Source organism: Peromyscus californicus, unplaced genomic scaffold (genome assembly GCF_007827085.1).
Source record: "Peromyscus californicus insignis strain IS unplaced genomic scaffold, ASM782708v3 Scaffold_18__1_contigs__length_77618521, whole genome shotgun sequence".
NCBI lineage: Eukaryota > Metazoa > Chordata > Mammalia > Rodentia > Cricetidae > Peromyscus > Peromyscus californicus.
The window spans coordinates 58,533,800-58,548,496 of NW_026294480.1; the positions used below are offsets into that span (position 1 = coordinate 58,533,800).

Below are 14,697 nucleotides of genomic sequence, written 5' to 3' on the forward strand. Positions count from 1 at the left end.
TGGCAAATGTTGTACAGTGTGATTAAGCATACACTGTACTAATTAAGCGACTGGGGAAGCCATGTAGTTGATGTGGCCTAGAATTTTATCTCATCATCTCTGTCCCCATCCTTCCCTCTTTCTGAGCAATAAGATTTTGTGGTCTATGGCCTCCTCCCTGGTTTGACTACTCTGTCCCTGGCAGAGGTGCTCAGTTCCTGCAGGCAGAACCAACTTGCACACCTACACATCTTCAGTCACTCAAAGTTCACCCTCTGAAGTAGACTCTTGGCTTGGCCACACAGGCATCCGTGTATTTGTATGATGAGATGGCGAATTTTGAAACGGAGCTTTGCAAAGCACTGCAGCTATCCTTTGCTGTCCACTGCCTGGGCCATCCTGAAGAGTCAGGTTCTGTTGAGACAGCTGACCTCCATGGATACTGAGGCCAAGGTCAGATGACCCAGAGCATAGCCTGAGAAGGAAAGGACAAGACAAGAGACATGAAGCAAAGTATGGGTCAGGGCTAGAGGAGTTGGTAAACTGAGGCACCCAAGCTGGAGTAACAGTCGTAGGTGGGGACAGATGGACAAGGAGATGGAAGGAGTAAGTAGGGGACAGTTAGGAACCTGGGACAGGACCTGGCTCTGCATTCCTCTTACTGAGATTCACAGCCTGGCTTCTGCCAAGTTGGCCCAGGCAGAGGCCAAAGTGGGGACCATTGTGGCTGTATGAGAAATCTATGGTCTCTCCTGTCTTGGGGCAGGAAGGTAGTATCTTCCTTTAAAATGGTGCTGTCCATCAATGACCATTGCTTGGTCTCCTGTTCAGGCCACACCTTAGCACAATGCCCGGGACAGAGAGGCAGGGTATGTTCACCGTCATCATATTGTCTCCTGGTGGATTTTGTTTTGTTTTTTGAGCCAGGGTTTCTCTATGTAGCCCTGGCTGTCCTGGAATGCGTTCTGTAGCCCAGGCTGGCCTCAAATTCACAGAGATCCTCCTGGCTCTGCCTCCCACGTGATGGGATTAAAGGTGTGCACCATCACTGCCCAGCTTCCTGGTGGATTTTAAACTAGCTGCCTCCCACCACTGAGGGAGGTTAGCCGGGTCACATATCATGTGCCTGATGGGGACTTGCCAAAGGATACAAGGCAATGTGTCAAATTCTCTTTTTGTCGGGGCAGCTTGAGTTCTTCCTGCAGGCATCCTACCCTCGGACTCTTAGCCTCCCAAAGCAAGCCCTTTTTATTTTATTCCTTTGATGCTTCATTTTTCTTATATTTAAATTTTGATTTATTTGGTATATGTGTATGTGCATGCACTCACTCATGGTGCATGCCACAGAACACATGTGGAGGTCTGAGGACAACCTTGTGTAAGGAGTTCTCTCCTTCTACCTGTATTTTAGTTCTGGGGATCAGACTCCTTAGGCTATGGGGATTTTACCTGCCGGGAGTCTCTTGGGTCTTGGATTTCTGCTGGCCCTATTTCCTAACAATGAGATCTGAAGTGAAGTGGAAAGTCCACCCTACAGAGAGAGGAATAGGGGCACATTGGAGGGGACTACAGCTTGAGTGACCAGAGTTAAGTATGGGGAGGGGAAAAAAGGGGGAAGGGGAAATAGTTTGGATCTTCCAAAGTGTAATTTAAATTCTGCTTTGGAGTTGCTGTTGTTTGGTTTGGGGTTTTGAGGCAGGGTCCCATATACCCTAGGCTGGTTTCAAACTGATGTGGCTGAGAACAACCCTATTTTGCTGTGCCCATTTGTGTACTACCAGACCCAAGGCCCCATGCGTTCCAGCTGTCTACCAACTGACCACATCCCCAGCCCAGGAAGCTGGACTTTTCTGTTATTTTTTTTAATGGATCAAGCCTGGCTCGGGGTCATTGCCATGTCCCTGGTCACATACTGCTTGATGATGATGCTTCTTCAGACAGACAGACAGAGGCCGTCATGGTGTGTTTCAGGCAGGATAACCTTCCAAGTGGCAAGTCACTGTAGTCACCTAGAGAAAAAAAAATTGGGTCCTTGGAGATACGGTCCAGACCTTCATCCAGATTCATTTGGAGAAAAGTCACTTTTAGAAATCCAAGTAAAGTGATTACAAGTAAAGGCAAATAGGTATTTGCTCTCCACTGCAGCCAAGGGCAACTAGGTAGGTAGTGTGGACTAGTGAGCAACTGAGAGTTCCAGTCTTGCCCAAGGAGCCTGAGCAAAGGTTAGCCTTTTGTGGTCCTGGTGTGGTACCCCTGTGTCCTCTTGAGGAAATACCACTGAGATGGAGGCAGTATCCATGATAAGAATGAGCTGTTTATTCCTCATGTTAAAGCCTAAAGAAACAGGTATGAGTGGAGAGGTAGTTCTTAATCAGGAGACATGCTCTAGCATGTTCCACTCTTGGAATTTCAGATTATCAGTAGGTAGAGTACATAGTATAGTTATAATAATGATGCTCCTAGTATACGGTAGGTGCTCAGTTAATAATCATTGAATTGTTTTTTTCCAAATAAAACAGCTCATGCTTATTATAAAAGTCTTAGGCCTGAAGCAAAAATACCCCCAAAGTCCTGCCACTTACCATTGGAGATATAGTCTTATGGATATTCCCAGTGCATACAGTGTATAGATTCACATAAGTGAATGGGAAAGGATTGTATAGGACGCTTCCTAAATTGTCTCCAGGTCAGTGAGTTAGGTTCGTCCATCATTTATGAAGTGGTGTAATATAGTCTACTGTGTATGGAATGATTTAGCAATCTCTACTCTGAAGATATAACACTTCTCACGTGATGTCCTTTATTTAGCAGGTGTCTTCTGCGGAGGTACGCATTGGGCCCATGAGACTGACGCAGGACCCTATCCAGGTATAGTTCCATCCCTCAGGAGGGGCTTTGCTGCCGGGGTACATGGCTATGCTATATGGGCAATGTTTGAGCAGTCTTGTGGATTAACAACAGCTAGCCATCTTTGCCCCTCCCCAATACATATATAAATATATATACACATACGTGTGTGTGTGTGTGTGTGTGTGTGTGTGTGTGTGTGTGTGTGTGTGTGTTTGTCTTATCAGTATCATGCTCCAAGAATCAGATTGGTTTTTGAGGACTCAAATAACACCCTACTTTGCCCAATGGATTGTGGGGAAGAACAGCCCAACATCCTGCCACCCACAGAAAGGGAGGAAGTAACTAGCATGTGTTGAAGGGTGTGGCTTTGCTGAGAGCCACAGCTGGTGTGACTCTGGCTCGGCCTCTTCAACAGTATGAGTGTGTGCATATTGTTTCCTTCCTCTGTCTTATGCCCCGTTGGCACAGGGGAGATGAGATTTCCTTTCTCACAGAGGATTATCAATGTAACAACCCTGCCTTGCATGCTGTTGTAAAACACTGTCTACCTGTGGAAGATGCTCAGTAATGACATCTGGTACTGTTGTTTGGGAGTCAAAATGATGTGGGCACAGTATGCATGTAGGTGATTTTTTTGGTTGATCAGTATCTTTATTGATAAATAAAGATGGCGGGACCACTCTCTTCTGTAGTTCACTAATAAAATGGCAGGGAGATGGTGAGAGCCTGGGGAACAGGGAGTTTGCTGTGAGATTGTTTTCCTAGGAGTGTCAGAAGCTTCACCCATAGAGTCTCTACAGCAAGAACAAGGACAACAATAGACATGCCCAAGTGGCCTAGGCAAAGCCCATGAGGTCTCAGCCCTACACAAAGAACTACAGGCAGCTAAGGAAGACTGGGAGTGGGAGAAACAGTCTTCCCCAGGGAAGAGCACACCAAGGAGTTATCCAGTACCAAATGATCCACACCAAAAACATACATCCAAGTAATGGTAAGCAAGGGGAGAGTAAAGCCATCGAACTAGACCACTCCATGGGTGGAAAGAAAGGTTTATTGGGGAATTTTAAACTGCGGTGGCTTTCTTGGGGGACAGAGAGAGTAGCAAAAGGTGGGGAAAGCCTTGCCAGTTTTAAAGGGGTATGTTTGCATCAGGAGGAAAGCCAGTAAGTAAGCAAGAACTGGAAGTTAGATAAGTTGGAGGCAGGGGACTGTGGGCCAGAAGAGCCCGGAAGCTGGCATGGGGACTTCGATGTGTATTGTAGGTGTGTGTTACTAGAGACGGTAGCAGCTCTAGGCTGTTGAGGCAGATAAGGAGAGTGAGTAATGGCTCTTCCTGACAAGCAGAAGCCCACTTCACAAGTTTCTGAGCAATGCTGAGTTTAGGCTCTTGCTTATCCACTGGCAATCCTTCTGTTTCCCCAGCCACGGTCCAGCCTGAGCTGAGCCCAGACTGTCATTTACAACATTGTGTGTGTCACTATCATTTGAGGGGTTGGGAGTCACTTTGGACTTAACAGTAATATGTAACAACAATTAGTGAAAAAAGGGCATGATTTGAAAGAGGGCAAGGATTGGTATATGGAAGGGTTTGGAGGGAGGAGAGGGAAGGGATAAATGATGTGATTATATATAAATGTAAAAATATTAAGAAGTAATATACAAATTAAATAAGGAAAGGAAAAAACAAACAAAACAATGTCTAGGCTTCTCTTCTTGGTCAGGAGCCAGGGACTAAGATCTATAGAAAATAGTTACTTATCCAACTTATATTAGTAATTCTTAAAAATAATAATAAAAAAAGAGGATGAAAAGCCCCCCTTTTGTGTCCCTGGTGATTTAAGCAAGTAGCCTACAGGGCTCTGAGATAGAAGAGCTGGGTGCCAAAGCCAGGAAGGCCACTCGGCTGCAGGACTGGCCAGCTCTAGCACTGACCATTGAGCAGCTGTTACTCCCTCAACCCTCTCCCTTCCTGAACTTCTTCCCTCATTTAAATCATTTGCACGCAGTAGCCCGTTGGTCCTGAGTAAGTGTGCCTCTTTCTCATCACAGCCTTAGCTTGTCAGAACCCGGAGGCTGATTCTAGCCTTGGAACAAGGGAGATGCAGGCACACCACCCAGGCTAACGATGATGGCGAAGACCCAACTAAAGACACGTGCCGCTTGAGACTCGAGCAGAGGAAAACTAGTGCTTCATGGCTGCTCGAAAGGAATTACAGATTTAGGGAAAAGAAAACAACGAAAGGGAGAGGCTTAGCTTGGGAAAATTTGATGAGAACAAATTTAGGAGCAGAGAGAGAGAGAGAGAGAGAGAGAGAGAGAGAGAGAGAGAGAGAGAGAGAGAGAAACACAAGCCACAGCTATTTGCATAGAATACAAGCAAGTGGAAAATTCCGGTCATCGTTCTAAGGGCTCGCACTTTGAACTCCAGTTTTGAATCAAGGCAGTGACGAATATGGGGGCTGATACTGTGGGTTTAGTCTCAAAGCCATTTCCACAACACTTCCTGGGGGACGACTTCAGGCTTACGTCAATCCCATTCACCTCCATTTTGCCCTGTGCTGTGCTGGCAGAGAAGGCTCATGATAAGGAGACATTGCCCTTTTAAGAATGTAATTTGCCAAACTATAAACTGTTTTACTTGCTTCTATCAAATATTAACATTATGCCCTATTTGTTTCAGAGAACCTTCCCCCTCCCCAGTCAGGAGCAACACTGCAGACACTGTTCAAGCCCTTAATTTAGCTCCTTACTCCTTCTTCCCTTCTGAACACTGTAGCTCATATTTATATACTTACCCTTCATATTTATGTGTCCATTCGTAATAGTCACTCTTTCCTCAAATGTTTTTAAGGTTTATTTGAAAAGTATATCGTAAGCATCCTTCTGAAGTTTATTCTCCTCATTTGGTGTCTTTTGATGTCATACTGGGGGATTTCAGGGAATCCCCTGCCTAACCTGAAGTCCTGGAGGTTTGTTTTGCCGTCTTTTGAGGGTTCTGGGGTCTCACCCTCTCCCTGGAGCTGTGCAGTCCATTTTGAATTAGCTTTGTGGTATGAGATAGAGCTGGTTCCTTTCAGGATGGGCCGCCCAGGTATCCCGGCAGTGCCAGTTCAAAATACTTTTGCTGCTGCATTGTCTTGGCACCTTTGACAACCAATGGTCCACCAGGAGGCTGAGAGATGGCTCATCAGTTAGCTTGCACTGCCCCTTCAGTGGACCCGAGTCCAGTTCCCAGCCCCCATGCTGGGCAGCTCCCAAGTACTGTAATTCCAGCTGCAGGGCCTTCCAATGCCTCTGGGCTCTGCGGGTTCTGTACTCATGTGCACGTACCCACACTCAGACTACACACTTAAAATCTTAAAAACAAAAACACACACACAAAAAAAACCAAACCAGTCAACTATAAATTACGTTATATGTCTGTCCTTTGGCAAGGGTCTTGAAATTGTGAAGTGAGTCCCAGTCACCAACTTGATTCTTAGTTTTCAAGATGGCCGTGGGCATCGCCAAGCCTACACCCTTGCTGAACTCATTCATGAGCTCCTTTTAAAAACTATTCACTTATTGGCGGGAGAGTATACAAGTGCCATGGTGTGGGTGTGGAGGCCAGAGGGCAACTCTAGCCAGTCCTTTCCTGCCCTGTGGGTTCCAAGGGTCAAACCTCACCCTTACCTGCTGAGGCATTCCACCCTTGTCTTCTGGGCCATCTTGTCGGCCCCCATGCAGTCTTTAGTCTTTCCTTTTCATGGAGTCCTTGGGATTTTTTTTTTATGTATAAAATCATGTGATCATTCTTCTTTTCCAAATCCGAATTTTTAAAAATTTACCTAACACATTTCAAGAACAAAATGTGTTTAGTGTGTTTTTTTTGTTTTGTTTCGTTTTGTTCCCCCACCCCCCCTCCCCCACCCCCCAAAAAAATGAAGTTATAACTCAGTAACAGAACCCTAGTTGAGCCGGCACGCGGCCCTGGGTTTGATTACCAGCACTGAGGAAAACAATTGGTTCTTTAAACATACTCCTACACCTTTTACCAAGTTGCATCATTTTACGTTCTAACAAGGGACAAAAGACTGTGCTCCCAATGCAGAGCTGGGTGTTGTCTTTAATTCAGCTCCCCTAGTGGATAAGGTACATAGACCATGGTTGAGATTTGCATTTTCCCATGACCAGTGAAGATCTTTCTCATTTGCTTTTTTGGCTCCTCCACACTTTCTATTTGTCTAGATCTTCTGTCCATTTTTTTAAATTGAGATAATTTTTCAAGGATGTTGAAGAAATTTGTGTGTGTGTGTGTGTGTGTGTGTGTGTGTGTGTGTGTGTGTTATAAGCATGTGTGCACATATGTGGGTGGACATTGTGCTTGTGCATGTGGAGGCCACTGGTGGATGTCACGTGTTTTCCTCTGTCAGTCTCCACCTTACATTCTAAGACATAGCTCACCAGTTTGGCTAGACTGGGCGGGAGGATGCTCTGCTCTCTGCCGCCTAGCCGTGGGGTTGTGGACCACGGCTGAGACTAGTTTTTCCATGAGTGCTGGGGGGGAGGGGCGGTACAAAGTCAAATCCTCATATTCTTACAGCAAGCACTTTGCCCGCCGAGCCACCTCCCCAACCCAGAAGAAATTCTATATGTCTGCTTATTACAAGTTCTTTGACAGAATTTGTAGAAAACCTTTTCTCCTAGGCTGTGGCTCTTTCCTTCATTTTCATAACTCTGGCTTTTGGTGAGCCAGTGATACATCCCAGTAAGAATTTATATTACATAATACATGCATACATACATCGCACATGCTAAGAGATCAAACTTGATCACATCTCAAGCTACACTGTATTTCTGTCCTTTCCAATATGATCTGTCCTTTGCAAGATTAAACTACCATTTCATAGCCATTTCTCGGTAACTGAAACAGTTGCCTGAAACTTTAAATTGATTGCATATATATATACTTATGTATCTAATATATCAAATATATATATTCTTGAGTAGTACTCAGTTTTTCAACCATAATAAAACACATAGTGAGAACCCACCACCCAGAGAAAGGACTAGAATGTTAGCCCTGTTGCAACATAGACAGAGTGATCAGAGAGGCATGTAGTCAAGAGTGTGTATAGGGGTTGAGATGACTCACTCAGCGAAGTGCTCACTGCTCATGTGTGGGGACCTGTGTTCAAATCCCCAGGACCCACATGCAAAGCTGGGCCTGGTGGCACACACTTGCAGCCCTAGCATGAGAGAGGTAGACTCAGTTCCTGGGCTCACTAGCCAGTTAGTCTGACTGAACTGGGGCGCCCTAGGTTCAGCGAAATACCTAATGGGTAGCAACGTCTCCCGCCATGCCTGACAGCCCTGAGCTGAGAACTAACTCCAATGGTTGTCCTCCGACTTTCACAAGAGAGTCACAGCACATGAGAGTACACACTCTCTCTCTCTCTCCTCTCTCTCTCTCTCTCTCTCTCTCTTACATACACGTATGAGCATGAGGCTCTGGGTGCAGGGGGAGGGGAACAGAAGGGCTTTTTAAAACTTAAAAAATATGTAAGACATTAAGAATCTGAGTCACTACTATGTGCAAGCCTCGATGCACCATAAATGGAGATGGCAAGATGCTCTCTGGCCACAGACAGAGGTTCAGACCCTCTAACAGCAGGGGCGTCACTAGCTGCTCGTGGATTGTGTTTCTGCTGCTGATTTTATAACTGCCTCAGAAAAACGAAGCTATGTCCTAGTGCTTTCGTTTTTTTGTTTTTTTGGGTTGGTTTTTTTTTTGCGCCCCCCCCCCCCCGTGAGAAAACATCTATTCTGTTGCTTCACTGCAATGCCAAAAATATGAATTAGGTACATCAGTCAAGCTTGGGAGGAAATGGCGAGATGAAAGTCTCTCAGTATGTGCTTGCTTTGGGGTGCATTTCCAAGTTCACCAGGGGAAACTGGGGTGTGGAGCATGGGGCTGAGACATGCCACACAGTGCTGTCAGGAGCACAGCATTGGGGGGGGCGCGGTGGGGGGCGCGCGGGGCGGGGGGGGGGGGTGGTGGTGCAGAATGTGCTAGAAGAGCAGTGTGAACTGTGCCGCGCATCTCTCCCGGGTGAGTGGATGTGACTCACCGAGACAGTCATGGTTTTCAATCTTGGCCAGAAAATAAAATGTAAGGGGGGTATTATGAAGCAGTAAATTCCTATCAGTGTGGCACTGTCTAGAAATCAAGCGGTCTCGTCTTCATCAATGCCTGGAGCATGCTTATTTCCCCAGCGTATAGAATCTACGGACCTCTGCTTGGAGCCCTGTCCTCACTCCCTTCACACTGGGCTTTCCAATAAATGTGGAGCTGGATCCCCACAGCCATGGCCTAAGCTTTTCTTAGCAAGGCAGATTCCTTCAAAAAGGTGTTCTTCTGTGCTTATATTGGGTATAAAGTTTTCCACAGCCATTAAATATGGGTTTTGTGTGTTTTGAGACAGTGTTGCTGTAGCCTAGGCTGGTCTGAACTTCACTGTGTAGTCTAGATTAGGCCCAGCCTCACAGGAGCTAAGATGGTAAGCATGAACCACCATGCCTGGCTTATGCGTGGGTTTTGTGTCAGAGAGCACCTGGCCTTGTGAGTAGCCGGCTGCCACACAGCAGTGGGGGTGAAGTGAAGAGGTGTCTCTCTTCCTGTCTGTCCCTCCTGCTGCCACCACATTGTGCCTTCTAGCTAGTCCAGCCAGTCTGGGGTCATCTCGACTTATACCCTGTTATTTGTGTGGCTCTGGATATGTCTCTTAGTCATCATCCAAGATGAAGTCTGTAAAATGAGGATGGTGGCCACATTCAAAGAATCACAGTCCTTTGGGTTTAGTGACTGGCCGAGAGGAAGCTCCCATCAAACTCCAGCTCTCCCAGCATCATTTTCCTAGGAACATTTATAATAAGTTCCAGGTCAATGATTCACCCCACCCCAATGCTTGATTGGCTCTGCTTCAAATCAAATTGACTAAGAGTTCAGTATCCTGTGGGTGCATCTTACATGATCTGTGTATGTTGATATGCCTCAGATGACTCTTGCTACGCTACCTAGAGGTATCTTACAACCCAACATACTGCACTGAAAGTTGGATGATTCACTATGGATGTTGAGAGTCTGTTTGAAGACACACCGACAAACCTTTGTTAAGAAAGAGCACAAATCAGGAGCTGAGGAGACAATTCAGTGGTTAACGTGTTTGTCTTGCAGGTATGAAGAAAAGCTGAGTAGGCTTGCCTGTAATTCCAGTCAGAAACAGAAACTGGGGGTCCCCATAGCAGGGTGGCCAGTGACACCAGCTGTATTGGTGAACTTTAGTTTGTTTGAGAGACCCTGCCTCAGTGAAAAAAGTAAAGAGTGGCCAAAGATGATTCCCAACATCACCCCTGGGCATACAAGAGCACGCCCATGCATGCATGCATGCACACACACATACACACACAATGGAAAAAGGAAATAAAGAACACAAGTCATAACTAACACTAACAGCACCTCCTTCAGGTCAGGAAGAAGGTAGTTTTGTTTGCATCTTTTCCTCAGGGAACATAGCTTCATTATCAAAAGGATAGTAGTCTTACAAGGATACTCCTGAGTTTTTTCTCAGGACTGTGACCAGGACTCCCAGTAAGAGCAAAATGGCATGGGCTGGCAAAGAAAATTGCTGAAGGAGGGTGGGAAGATGTGGGGTCCCACAGCACTGCTTAGGGCAGTCCCTAATCCTAACCTGTAGACTGTAGTTACATGTGTTTTTCCCAGAGTTCCTTGCTACCCGGGGATTCCTGCAGCATGTGATCAAGCATGGGCCCCTATGGTTTCTCCCAGCAGCCTGTTCACCTCATTCTCTCTCCCAGCCCTGCCTCAGCCCTTATTTCATTGTTCTACCTTAGGGTGAACAACCAATGAAACTTCATGGTTATGAAAAGATTTTGACTAAGTTCTATGGGCGCTGGACTCCGGGCTTGTTTGCCTGGCAGACAAGGACTTCCCACTTCCATTGAAAAGCAGTGCGGGTAACCCAGTGTGCGCCACGTCAAGAATACTTAAATACCTCTAGCCCCCTGACTTCAGAGCACAGTTACCCGGGTGTCTTACATGTTAATAGTTATGTAAAGTGTGGACCTTGCCAATAGCTCTTCAGCCCACAGATCACGAATAGCGTGATCAGTGACCGTCCATGTCACTCTTTCAAAATCTCTGTCGCTGGTTCCTGCCCATCTGTCATTCAGATGAAGCATGGACAGCAGAGGGTACAGTTGTGTTGCCTCCTGGAATTTGATGCTAAACCCACACAACCCACTACAAAAATAGATCACCGATGGAGGAAGGAACCAACAAACACAATGCAATCCATGAGAAGTAACGGTGCTGAGACATGTCACTCAAATAGAAACAGGATTAGAGGAGATGCCTGGGGAGAATGCTGCTGCTGCTGCTGCTGCTGCTGTTACTGCTTCTGCTGCTGCTGCTGCTTTTGCTTCTGGTGTTGCTGCTGCTTCTGCTTCTGCTGCTGCTGCTGCTGTCCTCTTTGAGGGACACTGGACACATAGCCAGTGTGGATACAGTTTATTGATGTGATAAGGGGGATGAAGGGCCACAAAGTCAGTGAAGCCAGACAAACATGCCACATTCATTAAAGGCTTTCTTTAAAGGGACTGATGCATGACATTGGCAATACTGAAGACCATTTGTCAAGGCTTAGAAAAGATGTCATTTCCCTGTGGCCAACACTGGTCAGCTGTTGCTGAGACACTTTGAGAGGAAGACAATACATTGCACCCAGTGTCCCTAATGTTCTCAACAGCAGCATGTCTGTTATGACCAACAGGCCAAACCTCACAGAGTTTTTAAAGAAAACTTCAGAGGTTACAGTGTTTTATGTACACTGTACTTTGGCTATTTTTATGATCTGGTTCGACCATGCAGAAGGGGCTGCCTGTAGTTCTGTTCTTACCTGGACAGAACCCAACATGGCAGAGGGCAGTCCAGAATGGAGGATGTGGTCTGGTTGTCATTGTCTTCTCTAACTCTGTCCCCTGCCAGGATCCAAGGAGCAGAGGCTGGACTCTGGCTGTCCTCTCTTCCATACCAGTTCTTGGCACCTGCCTCATATGTCGCCAAATAAATATTCTTCAGATGAATGTTGAATGATATGTTTAGAGTAAGCAGGAGGGTCAGTTTGCCTTTCCTGCCTACAAAACAAATTCAATCATATGCCTTTACTGATGAGTTCTAAGAAATATATTTTGTAGAATTCTTTTATGAGATTTGCCCTGGTGAATGGCCACTAAATATCCACAAATGACCATGAGTCTATAAATATTTAAAGCTGATTGGGGCTGTATGTCTTACTTTTTAAAATTCGCAATAACAACCTTATGCCCAAAAGTAAGTAAGTAAAGAAATAAATATATTAGTACAGCTGGGTCTGATGGCATAGGCCCATAATCTCAACTATTCCGTAGGCTGAGGTAGGAGGCTTGCAAGTTCATGACAGAAACCTTCAGAGGTCACGGTGCTTATCTAGACTGTTCTTTGGCCATTTTTATGATCTGGTTCTACCATGCAGAAGAAGCTGCCTGCCCATAGTTATGCTCCTACATGGACAGAACCCAACATGGCAGAGGTCAGTCCAGAATGAAAGATGTTCTTTTACAGCTCCAGACTGTAAGTTCAAGGAAAGCCTGGGTAGTCAACAGGACCCTGGGACTGGGACACACGCATGCTAGGCAATCACTACCCGTGAGCTCCAGTCCCAGGGTCTTGAGTACTGCAGCCACAGACACACACACACACACACACACACACACACACACACACACACACACACACCATGCACATGTACACACACACACAGGGGGAGGGAGAGAGAGGAGGTCCAGTTTTTTGCAGAATCCAGGGAAGAGTCACAATGCCGTGGCTCAGAAGAGGTGGCAGTGGGGCCACCTCTGAGCACTTTGACAGTGATAACTTCAAGTCTTTCCTCCAGTATCTCTACTCTTAGTGGCCGCAGTTCCCAGTCATCACCCTCTGTGTTTCACTTCTTGGAATCCACATTTCTGGAAACGGACTATCCTTAGAGCAGCTGTGATCTGGGAGCTGGAGACAGAAGGTCCAGTCCTGGTGACTCGGATCCACCACCTTCTAGGAGAAGGAATGATTTTTCTAGAGTAGGTCAACACATCACAAGGTGGTTGCTGTAGTTTTTTGTACTCTGAAAAAAAAATCTATGGATTTTCACTTTGCTTTTGGGTTGATTTTTCTAAATCAATGTTTTATAAACGGAAAGAAGTTTAAATATCACCAAAGAAATGTTCTAGTAAGTGCCTTTCTAATATAAATACTCCATTTCAAATGTAATTTTTTAAATTATTATTTGGCTAAGCTAATACATCATGGAAAATATGCCATTGAGAACATGGCTAAAATTTCATAAAGAAAGGAGACCATCACACCAATAGGACCACTCAGATGCTCTCCAGTCAGGACTCCCAGGGACCAGCAAGTGAGAGTTGCAGGAAGCCTTCCTGTGTTTTTATGAGAAAGTAAGGGCAGGCAGCATATGCTGTTTAAGACTGACCACTCTGGACAATTGTCTGGGCAATTGGGGGCTGTGGACATAGGGATTGTTTCTGGTTTGTGGGTGCCTGGTCCTGAGCTGATCAGGGCAGGAGGACAGAGTCCTGAATGCTGAGCACCTGGGCAATCAGGAATTCATTAACTGAGAAATACTATCTCCCCAGTGTCAAAGCCCCAGGTATCAAAACATCAGAAAGGTGTGTGTATTAGAGTTCTCTATAGGAACAGAACTGAAAGAATGAACACACACACACACACACACACACACACACACACACACACACACACACACATCCAAGAGGAGAGTAGACCTGTGTTCTTATTGTACTAGTCAATATTGAGCCATAATCATCGGAAGGAAAAGGGTGTGGTTTGTTGAGATTCTTGTTTATAGACTCATCGCATAGCCAGACAGACGTGAGGCAAAAGATTCTGTTGGCTTTTTGCTCTTGGCTTCTACACATTGTTCCTCATCCTAATATCACAGTTGGACCAAGGAGGAGGCTAATGACTTTTTGCACGAGAAAGCTTCAACTTGATCTTCCTCATTGTCCTTGCCATAGCAACAGTTTGGTCTGAAGGCTTTCTTTCCAATATCATAACCCACCAGGCAGTGCCCTTCACCTCTCTTGGGAGAGCTCCCTCCTGCCTCTTTCTAGTGGGGTCTCAGTGTCTGCAAAGGTTAGAAGCATCCCAGACTGAAGTGATAGACCTTGGCCAGAATGAGTTCTGAGAAAAATAGAGCCACCCCATGTTTTCTGGCAGATGGTATTAAATCATGTGCTAGAAAAAAAAAGATGTTAAAATCATGCTGAAAAAAATATATTATTCTGCTCCTGGAAACATGATATTTGAGAAAACAGAAAATTATTCAGAGTGTAAGATGATTGACATAGATGATATATTTGGATATTACTAATGTTCAGGGATTATTGGGGGAGGTTCATAATACCATTGAAGTGGTATTATGGTTTTGTCCTTATAGGAATGAATCTTTCTGTTTAACAGATATGTGTGGACATGATGTATATTGACTGGATTTGCCACAAACACACACAGGATTTGGGATAGAGTAGTGGTTCTCAACTTGTGGGTTGAGACCCCCACAGGGATTGTATATCAGATACTTACATTATGATTCATAACAGCAAAATTATAGTTATGAAGTAGCAATGAAAGTAATTTTATGGTTGGGGGGTCACCACAATGTGAGGGACTGTATTAAAGAATTGAGGCATTAGGAAGGTTGAGAACCACTGGGTTAGAGGGAGGGATAGAGCAAACCC

At 45.5% G+C, this 14,697-nt stretch overlaps 1 protein-coding gene across 8 annotated transcripts in view; it reads left to right on the top strand.

Moving 5' to 3' along the window:
- Pde8b (phosphodiesterase 8B) overlaps positions 1-14,697 on the top strand; it is a 226,730-nt gene that overhangs the window by 127,670 nt on the left and 84,363 nt on the right. For 4 of the 8 annotated variants that reach the window (XM_052743543.1, XM_052743538.1, XM_052743536.1 and 1 more), the window contains exon 2: positions 2,788-2,847. In XM_052743543.1, the coding sequence (XP_052599503.1) occupies positions 2,788-2,847 (60 nt within the window). The remainder of the gene's footprint in view (positions 1-2,787; positions 2,848-14,697) is intronic. The other 4 variants (XM_052743544.1, XM_052743537.1, XM_052743540.1 and 1 more) reach the window with 1 other exon arrangement.